The 12222-nt window shown below is 39.7% G+C and overlaps 1 protein-coding gene across 4 annotated transcripts in view; it reads left to right on the forward strand.

The window, feature by feature from the left end:
* The window catches only part of TUBE1 (tubulin epsilon 1), a 33564-nt gene extending 21428 nt beyond the window's left edge, over positions 1–12136 (forward strand). For 2 of the 4 annotated variants that reach the window (XM_038761417.1, XM_038761419.1), the window contains 5 exons: positions 853–1025; positions 3367–3507; positions 7390–7530; positions 8192–8366; positions 11388–12133. In XM_038761417.1, the coding sequence (XP_038617345.1) occupies positions 853–1025; positions 3367–3507; positions 7390–7530; positions 8192–8366; positions 11388–11546 (789 nt within the window). In that variant the 3' untranslated portion in view covers positions 11547–12133. Of the gene's footprint in view, positions 1–852; positions 1026–3366; positions 3508–7389; positions 7531–8191; positions 8367–11387 lie in introns of all 4 variants that reach the window. The other 2 variants (XM_038761416.1, XM_038761418.1) reach the window with 2 other exon arrangements.
* Positions 12137–12222: the final 86 nt, after the last annotated feature.

The following is a 12222-nucleotide window of genomic DNA, read 5'->3' on the forward strand; positions in this document are numbered from 1 at the left end:
ACCTGGGTTGAATGATTTCTTAGAAAAATCATCCAGGCAGCAGAGTGAAGTAAGCACTGAGGTGGAGAGAGACAGGAGGCAGGGAGGTCAGCAAGGAGGCTGATACAGTAGCCAGGATGGGCTATGGTAAGTATTTGGATCAGCATAATAACAGCTTGGATGGAGAGGAAAGAGTGGAGTTTGGTGATCATGTGAAAGTAGCATTTGGTGACAGATTGAATGAGAGAGATGAGTCGAGGATAATGCCAAGGCTACAGGCTTGTGAGAATAGTGGTGTTATCTACAGTGATAGAAAGACAAGGAAAAGATAGGATCTAGGTGGGAAGATGAGTTCTGTTTTGGACATTTTAAGTTTGAGGTGTCAGTGTGACATCCAAGTGGAGATGTCCTGAAGGCAGGAGGAAGTGAAAAACTGCAGAGAAGGAGACAGGTGAGGGCGGTAGAGGTAGATTTGGGAATCATCTGCGTAGAGTTGGTAGTTGAGGCCAGGGGAGAGATTGAGTTCTCCAAGGGAGTAGGGGTAGATGGGGAATAGAAGGGGTGACAGAGGAAGAGCCTGAGAAAGAGAATAATAATGAGCAGTCGGAGAGATAGGCGGAGAAACAGGAGATGACAGTGTCATTCAAGCCAAGGTTCGATAATCATTGTAGACAGGAAATGTGTCTACCCACTCTGTTATAGCGTACTCTCCCAAATGCTTAATACAGTGCTGTGTGCACAGTAAGTGCTCAATAAATACAATTGATTGGTTACCATCTAAGACTTCCCAATTAAAAATTGTTTTATGAAGGATGAAACCATGACCGTATTCTGCCTTCTTCAATCCTTGTTTCATGTTTCTCTCCTTCTAAGTCTCTATTTGACATCGTCAGCAAAATCAATCAGATTCAGTCTGGAATGCCAGGAACAACTGTGAAGCAAAGAAGTTTGATAACTTCAAGTGAAGGAGGTATCAAAAAGCATCAGGAGAAACCATTTGATACGATGAACAACATCGTGGCAAATTTACTGCTCAATTTGACAAGGTAATAATTAGGTCAACTGTTTTTTGTCAAAACTGTAACTGGAATACTTGAGTGTTGAGTAGTAGTAATAGTATGTATTTAGCACCTACTGTGTGCCAAGCGCTGTATTAGACAATAATAATAATAAGCAGTGTGGCTCAGTGGAAAGAGCACAGGCTTTGGAGCCAGAGGTCACGGGTTCAAATCCCTGCTCCGCCACTTGTCAGTTGTGTGACTTCGGGCAAGTCACTTAACTTCTTTGTGCCTCAGTTACCTCATCTGTAAAATGGGGATTAAGACTGTGAGCCCCACGTGGGGCAACCTGAAGGGCAACCTGATCACCTTGTAACCTCCCCAGCGCTTATAGAACAGTGCTTGGTACATAGTAAGTGCTTAATAAATGCCGTTAGTATTATTATTATTGTTATTATTAATGATGGCATTGGTAGAGAGTACACAGGTGAGAATTAAACATGTTCTCTCTTTAGATTCCAGGATGTGTCTGGCACTCTTGTGGCTTCAATCAATCAACTGTACTTATTGAGCGTGTACTGTGTGCAGAGCACTATTCTAAGCTCTTGGGAGAGTACAGTATAACAATATACAGACACATTCCCTGCCCACAATGAGCTTATAGTCTAGAGGGGGAGCCAGATTTTAATTTAAATAAATAAATTACGTATATGTATATAACTTCTGTGGGTCTGGAATGGTGGATGAACGAAGTCAGGGAGCGGGGGAAAAGGAAAAGAGGGCTTAGTCAGGGAAGGCTTCTTGGAGGAGGTGTGCCTCCAATAAGGCTGTGAGGTGGGGGAGTATTGTCTGTCAGATATGAAAAAGGAGGGTGTTCCAGGCCCAGAAGCAGGAGGTGGGTGAGAGGTCGGTGGTGAGATAGATGAGATTGAGGTTCAGTGAGTAGGTTGGCATTAGAGGAGTGATGTATACAGACTGGGTTTTAATAGGAGAGCAGCAAAATGTGGCAGGAGTGGGCAAGGACAATCTCTATGACTATAATTCTTAGTTTGCAGTATAAACTTTGAGGAGGTTTCAGGCCTTCAAACTTTGTGGCCTGGAAATTTAGAATATAATGCCAATAATGAGGGTATCTGTTAAGCGCTTACTATGTGCAAAGCACTGTTCTAAGCGCTGGGCGGTTACAAGGTGATCAGGTTGCCCCACGTGGGGCTCGCAGTCTTAATTGTCATTTTCCAGATGAGGTCACTGAGGCCCAGAGAAGTGAAGTGACTTGCCCAAAGTCACACAGCTGACACGAGTTGGGATTAGAGCCCATGACCTCCCAAGCCTGTGCTCTTTCCACTGTCATGCTGCTTCTCTAATGAAGAATATGAACTTCTTAGTTACACCTAAGAGAAGGACCTTAACCCTTTTCATTCATTCAGTAGTATTTATTAAGCACTTACTGTGTGCAGAGCACTGTACTAAGAGCTTTTCCCTACCTCTATAAATGCATTAGCATATTCCATTACAAAAGAGAAAATAGCTAATTAATGCAATCGATTTCTAGTTCTGGTTAAAAGGAATTTTATTCTTAGAGAAGATTCAGAGGCTGAAAGTATCCAGTACAAAATAATAGCAAGGTAATCTTTATATTAATAAATCAGTGGTATTTCTTGAGCACTTACTGAGTGGAGAACACTACACTAAGCACTTGAAAGAATACAGTACCGCAGTTAATAGAAACATCTCCTGCCCACAGTGAGCTTACCCTCAAGAGAAGCAGCGTGGCTCAGTGGAGAGAGCACAGGCTTTGGAGTCAGAAGTCATGGGTTCAAATCCCACCTCCGCCCATTGTCAGCTGTGTGACTTTGGGCAAGTCACGTAACTTCTCTGTGCCTCAGTTACCTCATCTGTAAAATGGGGATTACGATTGTGAGCCTCCCGTGGGACAACCTGATCACCTTGTAACCTCCCCAGCGCTTAGAACAGTGCTTTGCACATAGTAAGCGCTTAATAAATGCCATTATTATTATTATTATTGTTCAGACATATGTGGCCATCCACCTTAGAAAAATCAAACTATTGTGTTAATCAGCGTTTAGGCTTAACTAAAAATTGTTCGGATCCATTTTAAATCAAATTTTAAAAAAGGAAAGCCAAGGTGCTTTTAGGCTTTTTGTCATTCATATGATCTGGGAAATGCATTTTAGTTGCTTTTTGTCTAGTAGCACATAATATCCCATTCCAAGTAATACATGTGGTGGGCAATCCAATGGTACTGTGGAAATCGTACTGTACAAAATGCTTTGAGAAATATTCATTAAAAAGAATTATGTTAAAAGCTGCTTCGTCATAATTTCAAAATAATTTCATTTTTCTTAATCATATTTTGTTCAATATTTAGCTCTGCCAGGTTTGAAGGCTCCCTTAACATGGATCTTAATGAAATCAGCATGAATTTGGTTCCCTTTCCTCAACTTCATTATCTTGTTTCAAGCCTCACTCCTTTATACACACTTGCAGATGTCAATGTTCCTCCTCGAAGGTAGGACAGCTTTATTTTTCTGTAGGTTCCAAATGGAATTTGATGTTTAAGGAAACGTATTTTTGGTCTGTTTCAAGAACTGTGTTAGGTGACAAGAAATGACCAGAGAGCAATTTTACACCTGAATTCTTTCCTCCAGAGGATGGGCCCTCCTCCTTGTGTATTGCTTTAAGAGGGTACTCAGTAACAGCTTGCAGAGAGGAGTATTTCCCTCCATGAAGCCTTCTGGGAAAGCAATGAGCACCGATCTGTGGTACCTACAATGTTCAGAGTTAGTCAATCAGTCATATTTATTGAGCACTTACTGAGCACTGTACTAAACACTTGGGAGAGTACAATACAACAATATAACAGATGCCCACAAAGTGCTTTCAGTCCAGAGGGGGAGAACAAAGAGAGGACACGTCGGTGAAGCTGAGGTTGGATAATGTTTCTAGGAGAAGCGGAGGGTTCATTCGTTCATTCATTTAATTGTATTTATTGAGCACTTACTGTGTGCAAAGCACTGTACTAAGTGCTTGGGCGAGTATATTATAACAACAAACAGGCACATTCCCTTGCCCACAATGATCTCACAGTCTAGAGGGATGGTTGACAGTGTCATACCTGGGCAAGCTCCGTCTGGGATCAGTTGTTGATCTGGAAAGCAGTGGAGCAAGCTGTCCTAAATCATCCCTGTCAAACAGAATTCAGGCCATCTGGTTGAATGATTAATCTGAAGCCATTATGGATTTGAAATGGCCCCATAAAATCAAGATATTTCAGAGGAAAAATCATCTTACTTAGCAAATAAGCTAAACATGTAATCAGTGCCTAATTGTACTCTTCAAGCCCTTAGTACAGTGCTCTGCACACAGTAAGAGCTCAATAAATACGATGGAATAATTAGTCTTATTACAAATAACAGTTTTGGGGTTTCTGTTGTTTTCTTAAATGGATCACAAGTGAAACTTCGAAGGTTAAGAACATCTTTGTTGAACTGAATACTCACAGTATTTATAAATACCTCATGGGCATTTAAAGTGCATTATTTGAGTGCAACTGGCAGAAATCTAAAGGCTCAAGCAGTAGAGGAGCATTCTTTTTCTTGCTTCTGACAAACAGAGTGAAATAAACCATGCTACTTCAACCAGTCAATCAATCGGTTGAATTTATTGAGCCCTCTACCATCTGTATACTACTGAATTAAATGTTTGTAAGCATAACTGTTGTTCCGCTGTAGAGGACTGTGGTTTTCATATTAAGGGGCATTTACTGTAGACAAGGGAATTTACAGCTTACTCTTCTTTGAATATTGCATCTAAAATAGCCATTCATTTTTCTGAGAAAAAATAAGTTGAAAGAACTAATTTTTTTAGCATTGCTTCAAAATGGTAACTTTTGTAACTTCAACATGATAACATAAGAGGCTATTTTTTGTATAATTCTGGTGTGTAGTAAATTTTCATATTGCATAACTTCAAAGGACATGAATTCCCTGAGGCCTGGTTGCATAATCTCTCCCAAATTCTAGAAATGCAGAGACTTCCCCTACTAAGATAAATTCAAATTAATGACTGGGACAGTTCTACCATATTTGGAACAGCACATAAATTTAGGTACAAAAGATTATTTTGGGGGATTTAGTGCTTGGTAAACTAGAATTTGGTGGTGAGTAATGGTTATCTGCAGCAGTTTTGTCCTATGCATTCCACTGAGCTGAAATTCTAACTGTGTTTGTTTAACAATGGGTAAAAAGTTTCTATAAATAAAAAGAAAGGACTAGTAGGGAGAGAAGTTTCAAAACCACAAAGTAGTGGATAAATGAAATTTCAAATGGGAATTTTTCTTAAACTGCTGTTCATCCAAATATTTTCACTGAAATATTTACTTTTATATTTAGTACATTTTTGCTGCTAATCCACTACAAGTTCTTAAAGTTCTGCCATGCCATTCATCAGATAATCTACAGGTTAAGTTTGTATCTTAATTAAACAAGGTATTAGTTATTTTTGTTTTTATAAGACCAGTGACTCATTGCCCTTAAGAGGGGTTTAAAAACTATTTCAAATTGTCAGAAGTTGTTTTAAACTATGGGAAGCTTTTGGTTGTGGTTTAGTTTAAAGAATTCTAGTTCTGTATTCTGCATCTATTTTTGTCTTGAGGAGAATATAAGACATAAACACAATTAGGGGGTTTTGAATGTTATCTTCTCTAAGTAAAGCTTGCTTTAATATTCTAGAATTTAGCTTGTTGCCATTTCTGCAACAATGGAATTCTTTCTGTCCACTTCAGTGAAATCCATAATGGGTGTAGCTAGAATGAGTTTGGGTATTTAAAAACAGTTCAGCACTGGGAATATTAAAACGCTTCCCAATCAATGTGTATGTTTGAAAATATCTGAAAACATTTGAAAGTTATAGCATAAGTTAAGTTGTTACAATAGAATCCTAATACTGAAGCAATGGCATAACTTTGCTTCCACACTTTCCTTGTAATATTCATAGTAATAGCATTTATTGAGAACCCACTGAGTGCAATGCATTGTACTAAATTCTTGGGAAGTATAAATCAAAGAAGTATCCTATTTCCTGCTCACAAGGAGCTTATACTCTAAAGATTTAGTATGGCCTAGTGGAAAGAATTCAGGTCTGGGAGTCAGAGGACGTAGGTTCTAATCCTGGTTTAATCAATCAATCCTAATTACTGAGTGCTTACTCTGTGCAGAGCACTGTACTAAGGGCTTGGGAAAGTACAATACAGTAGAGTTGGTAGACATTTTCCCTGCCCACAAGGAGCTTAAGGAGGAGACAGACATTAATATAAATGAATAAATTACAGATACGTATATAAGTGCTGTGGGGCTGAGGGTGGGGTAAATTAAGGTTAGAAATCCAAGTGCAGGGGTGAAGCAGAAGGGAGAGAGAGGAAATTAGGGTTTAGTCAGGGAGAGCTCTGGGTGAGGGTGAAGGTGGAATTTAATAAGGCTTTGAAGGTGGGGAGAGTGACCGCCTTTTGGGTATGATGGGAAAGGGCGTTCCATAGGGAGGGGTTTGTGGGAAGATAGACAAGATCAAAGTGGAGTGAGGAGGTTGGCAATAGAAGAGCAATGTAAACATGCTGAATTGTAGTAGGAAATCAGTGAGATAGGATAGGAAGGGACAAGGTGATTGAGTGCTTTAAAGCCAATGGTAAGGAGTTTCTGTATGATGCCAAAGAGGCCTGGCAACAAATGGAGTTTCTTGAGGAGTGATGAGACATGGACTGAACTTTTTTTAGAAAAATGATCCGAGCAGCCGAGTGAAGTATGGACTAGAATGGGAGAGGCAGAAGACAGGGAGGTCAGCAAGGAAGCTGATACAGCAGTCAAGGCAGGAACTTCCCCAGAGCACAGTACAGTGCTCTGCACACAGTAAGTGCTCAATAAAGACGATTGAATGAATGAATAGATGAATGAACGGATAACTGCTTGGATCAACATGTTAGCAGTTTGGTTGGAGAGGAAAGGGTGGATTTTAGTGATGTTGTGACTATAAGCAAAGCTCTGTGCTAAGCACTATGGTAGATACAAGACTGGGATGGATACAGGCTCTGTCCTACATGAGACTCCCAATCTAAGTGGGAGGGGAGAATGGATATTTAAGCTCCATTTTACAGATGAGGAAACTGAGGTACAAAGATGTTAAATGACTTGCCCTGGGTCATACAGTAGACGACTGGCATAAACAGAATTAGAAGCTGACCTTCTGTCTCCCAGGCTCTTGTTGTAGTTTTCAGCATGTGATTTTTAATTTATATTTAAGTAGGATATGCATTTTCATTAAGTAGTAATATGTAGGATCCATAAACTGGTTTTGTTTAATAAATAACATTTGCTGTAAAAAATGACTTTCATTATTCTAGGTTGGATCAGATGTTTTCAGATGCCTTTAGCAAAGATCACCAACTAATTCGAGCTGACCCAAAACACAATCTCTACCTTGCTTGTGCTCTTATGGTTCGAGGAAATGTCCATGTTTCAGATCTTCGCAGGAACATTGAAAGGTTTGACTTGTACTTTTTCAATCTGCTTGAATGGTAATAGTTGAATTTTTAAAAAATTATGATAACTAAATTCAGTAAATTTGTTTTTGATATGAAATCAGAAATAATAGCAATAATAATAAAAATTGTGGTATTTGTTAAGCACTTAGTATGTACCAGGCACTGTACTAAACAATACACGCTAATCAGTCTAGACACAGTCCCTGTCCCACATGGGGTTCACGGTCTTAATCCCCATTTTACAGATAAGTTAACTGAAGCACAGAGAAGCTCATTGATTTGCCCAAGGTCACACAGCAAACAAGTGGCAGAGCCAGGATTAGAACCCAGGTTCTTCTGATTCCCAGGACTGTGCTGTATCCACTGGACCACACTGCTTCTTGAGCTCAAAGATTCAGTGCCTATTGCAACTATGTGGATTTTACCCCCAAAAGGTCATTATTGGACATTTTATCCAGTGAATTCTAGCTATGTCTAATTTAGTGCAAATAACTTCCACGTTTTTATTCTTTGACTTACCCATAAAGTTGATGTGTTTCTTAAAAATCCTGTCACCCTATGTAGTCAGATTGCTCACTAACACAGTAAAAAGCAATAGGGCCCATGCTGGAAGAAAAGTCCGTTGTTATGTGATCCTTAGGTGTCAGCTTTTGTGTTTCAGGTTGAAACCTTCTCTCCAGTTTGTTTCCTGGAATCAAGAAGGCTGGAAAACCAGCCTATGTTCAATACCTCCTGTTGGCCATTCTCACTCACTATTGGCATTAGCCAACAACACCTGTGTAAAGCCTACATTCATGGAACTCAGAGAGAGGTTTTTAAGACTCTTCAAGAAAAAGGCAGGTGGAGATTCATTAAAGACCATTACATTAAAGATGGATTAAAATAGACATCTTTAAGATTCATTCATTCATTCAATCGTATGTATTGAGCGCTTACTGTGTGCAGAGCACTGTACTAAGTGCTTGGGAAGTACAAGTTGGCCACATAAAGAGATGGTCCCTACCCAACGACGGGCTCACAGTCTAGAAGGGGGAGACAGACAACAAAACAAAACATGTGGACAGGTGATAGTTATTTGATACAAATATAATAATAATAATGATGTAATTTATTAAGCGCTTACTATGTGCAAAGCACTGTTCTATGCACTGGGGAGGTTACAAGGAGATCAGGTTGTCCCACGGTGGGCTCACAGTGTTGATCCCCATTTTACAGAGGACGGAACTGAGAGAAGCAGCATGGCTCAGTGGAAAGAGCCCGGGATTTGGAGTCAGAGGTCATGGGTTCAAATTCTGCCTCCTCCAATTGTCAGCTGTGTGACTTTGGGCAAGTCACTTAGCTTCTCTGTGCCTCAGTTCCCTCATCTGTAAAATGTAGGCTTATTAGAGATACGCTGTTAGAGTCGGATGTATCTTGGCAATAAATGGTTGGGTTTGATTGATATCGTTCTATCTTTGAGAAAGATAATCTCTTCACTTGTTAAAGGTAAGGACTGTAATGGGTTTTAGGTAGGTGTGGGTATGATTTCTATGGCCCTTCCCGTATTTTGGGGATAGGATTTATTTGGAGAAAATTTCACTGCAGAAAATGTTTCTCAGGAGAATGCTCCATGCCATTCAGTTACTCATGGGGAGAAAGTTTGCCAAAAGGGGTAGTATTTTTTCAAGCAACATACCATTATTCTTTCCTCAGAGTTCCCACGAGATACCCCAATAAAGGCATGTCCATAAGACTCAGCCAATAACATCTGTGGTGTTTTCAGTCACAGAACCTGTCTTCCTTCCCCTCTGCTCTCTGGAATGACTCATAAATGCCAACAAACAAGGGGCACAGCACAGTCTCAGGGGTTCAAACTCTCAGTGAGTTCAATTAATAGTATTTATTGAGTGCTTACTATGTGCAGAACACTGTACTAAGCACTTGGGGGAGTAAAATAAAACAGAGCTGGCAGACACATTTCTTGCCTACAATGAGCTTACAGTTAACATGGCCAACTTCCAGGAGGTTCGCACTGGCCAGAATTCCATTTCTGTGAGAACAGAAATAGTTTTACACACCAGTTCAGAAATGATACAACAAAATCATGTAATTGCTACCCCGTTTAGTCTTCTCAAAGGCAAAGCAGGAAGCATTTTTTCCATTTAGAAAACACAGATGCAGACATCGGTTTGCACAGAGCAGGTTCAGTCTCTAGCTTGCTCCAGATGCTACGTCTGACTACTTGAATGATTACATCAAAGTCACTTACAGGCCAAATGGCAAAATGGGATCACTTACAACAAAGTCCTGGAACAAATAGTCTCATAGCATTAAATATAATGTTATTATGTTATTTGTTAAGTGCTTATTAGCGCTTATTAGCGTTCAGTGCTTAGAACAGTGCTCTGCACATAGTAAGCGCTTAACAAATGCCATTATTATTATTATTATTATTATGTACCAAGCGCTGTAGTTCTTGCTTGGGTAGAAACAAGATAATCAGTTCCCGCATGAGGTTCACAATCTGAATTTAGGTTCACCATAATACCACTTCACTGGTAGGAGTGGGAGACACTGGAATGCCTGAGAAGCTACTGGTTGGTGAGCTGAAACTGGGCCACAGTAAGAGGAAGCCCAGACAATGCTTCAGCAGCAATCTGGGAAACAATTGCATCAGCCTGCTCAGCATGGGATCCTATAATCAAGAAGAGAGCCGCCCTTCTCAAACAAAAGCCCCTGAAGAATTGAGAGATAAGGAGGCAAAAACAAAAACAGTGCCAGACATCCACTGGAAGCATAACTAGGACTAGTCTTTGTATTTGTTTTGATATGTTTTGTTAAATCTTAATGTATTCATTCAATCATTTATTGAGTGCTTACTGTGTGCAGAGCACTGTACTAAGCTCTTGGAAAGTACCTTGTATCTATCCCAGCACTTAAAACAGTACTTGGCACATAGTAAGCGCTTAACAAATACCATCATTATTATTATTATTACAGTTCAGCAAAACATGTACGCATTACAACATTTCACATTATTATGAATGGCCCAGTGTTTCTAAATTTACAGTCTGTTTCAGTTTTGCAACACTGTCTTCTTTTCCCCCCTGCAAGTTCAGTATTTCATCATCATAATTGCAGTGCTTTGCACATAGTAAGTTCTTAATTAATACCTTTGATTGATTGACTGATGTCATATCACCCTCCATAGTGACTCCACCTGGTAATCTGTCACTCGGTTTACCTCTCCACTCAGCTTTCCCCTCTGCCGGAAAGCAGGCTGAGAGGTTGACATATTCTGATGATATAAAAATCTGCTACCCTCTTGTGAAACCTGACTCAGTATAAGTACTTTAGTGTAGCTCTATTTCTGTGTCTATAGAAATATCTGTATCCATATCTATGCCTGAGCACAGAATTCTGGGCAATTTTGGTAAGAACAGAGTATCTGTCCTTGAATCAGGAACCAACCTCCCACTTCTATTACACTGTTTTTGTAAGAAGATTGGTTTCGTCTTACATTTTGCAACTCCGAGGAAGTTGTTGAGAGAGTGTGCATGTATGTGTGCGTGCATACATGCTTGTGTGTGAATTCATTCTTACCGGTAATAGGAATTAGCAAAATGTTTTTCTCAGTGCATTCTTTTTAGTTTTTAGATCTCCTTTGGAGTCAAAAAGTTAGAGTTACTTTGCAGTAGTCTTTCCCCTCATCCAAAAGAATAGCCTCCTAATCTCTCTTAACTGCAAGCTTGTCGTGGGCTGGGAACGTTTCTACCAACTCTATTAAATTGTACTCCCCCAAGTACTTAGTACAGTGCTCTGCACACAGTAAGCAATCAAAAGAAACCATTGATTGATCGATCGATTTCATTTTCCAGGCTCACCTTCATCACTACCTCCAGGTTGAAGGGATGGAGGAAAGCTGTTTCACAGAAGCCATTTTGTCATTGACGTCTCTCATTGAGGAGTATAACCAACTAGATGCCACTAAAGGTACTCCTATGCAAGAACCACCTAGACTGACCATAGCTATGTAAGGGAAAAAACCTATTTGCAATCACCCCTGCAATGATGTGAAACTTTGGTTCAACTCGATGGTCCTTAAAGTTGTGGTTTTGGTACTAGAGAATTCACCTAAAGCCTTCAAATCTCAGTGCCTTATGTCTAGAAAGCGGATTGAGATTTTCACTTTGGTCCCGTTCATCGAAGGTGCTGGACTGAAATATCTGAAGCCACTAGACTTGTGATTGTGGTTGGGGAAGACTGTCCGTTTTTAAGGTGAGTTAGCACTTGGGAGTCAATCTTTAACTCGTTGTGATTTCTGCACTAATAATCTCGTATTTAATAAAGTCTGGGGCAGGCCTCATCCTCTATGTGCAGTACTTGATTGTATTTTGCAGTACTATCTAACCAGCTGGTGATTCCCGATAAAGCTATTCAAAGATGAGAATGTTTACTATAAAATGTTTATATTTTTGTGTAGTTGAATATTCAACTCCTTGGCTTCATATTTCACTCATTAAAAAGTATTACTCACTTTCCATTTACATTTAAATCTGCTTTTATTATCAAACTGAATTATTGAAGAATATTAAATATTACATTATGAACTTTTATTAGATATTGCTTTTTGGCACATAAAATATATACAGCCATACAGACACCTGCCAAGCTTGACCTGTTCAGGATCTGTTACATCTCTGAGTAGTTCAG

This window comes from Tachyglossus aculeatus, chromosome 19 (genome assembly GCF_015852505.1).
Source record: "Tachyglossus aculeatus isolate mTacAcu1 chromosome 19, mTacAcu1.pri, whole genome shotgun sequence".
NCBI classification, from domain to species: Eukaryota; Metazoa; Chordata; class Mammalia; order Monotremata; family Tachyglossidae; genus Tachyglossus; species Tachyglossus aculeatus.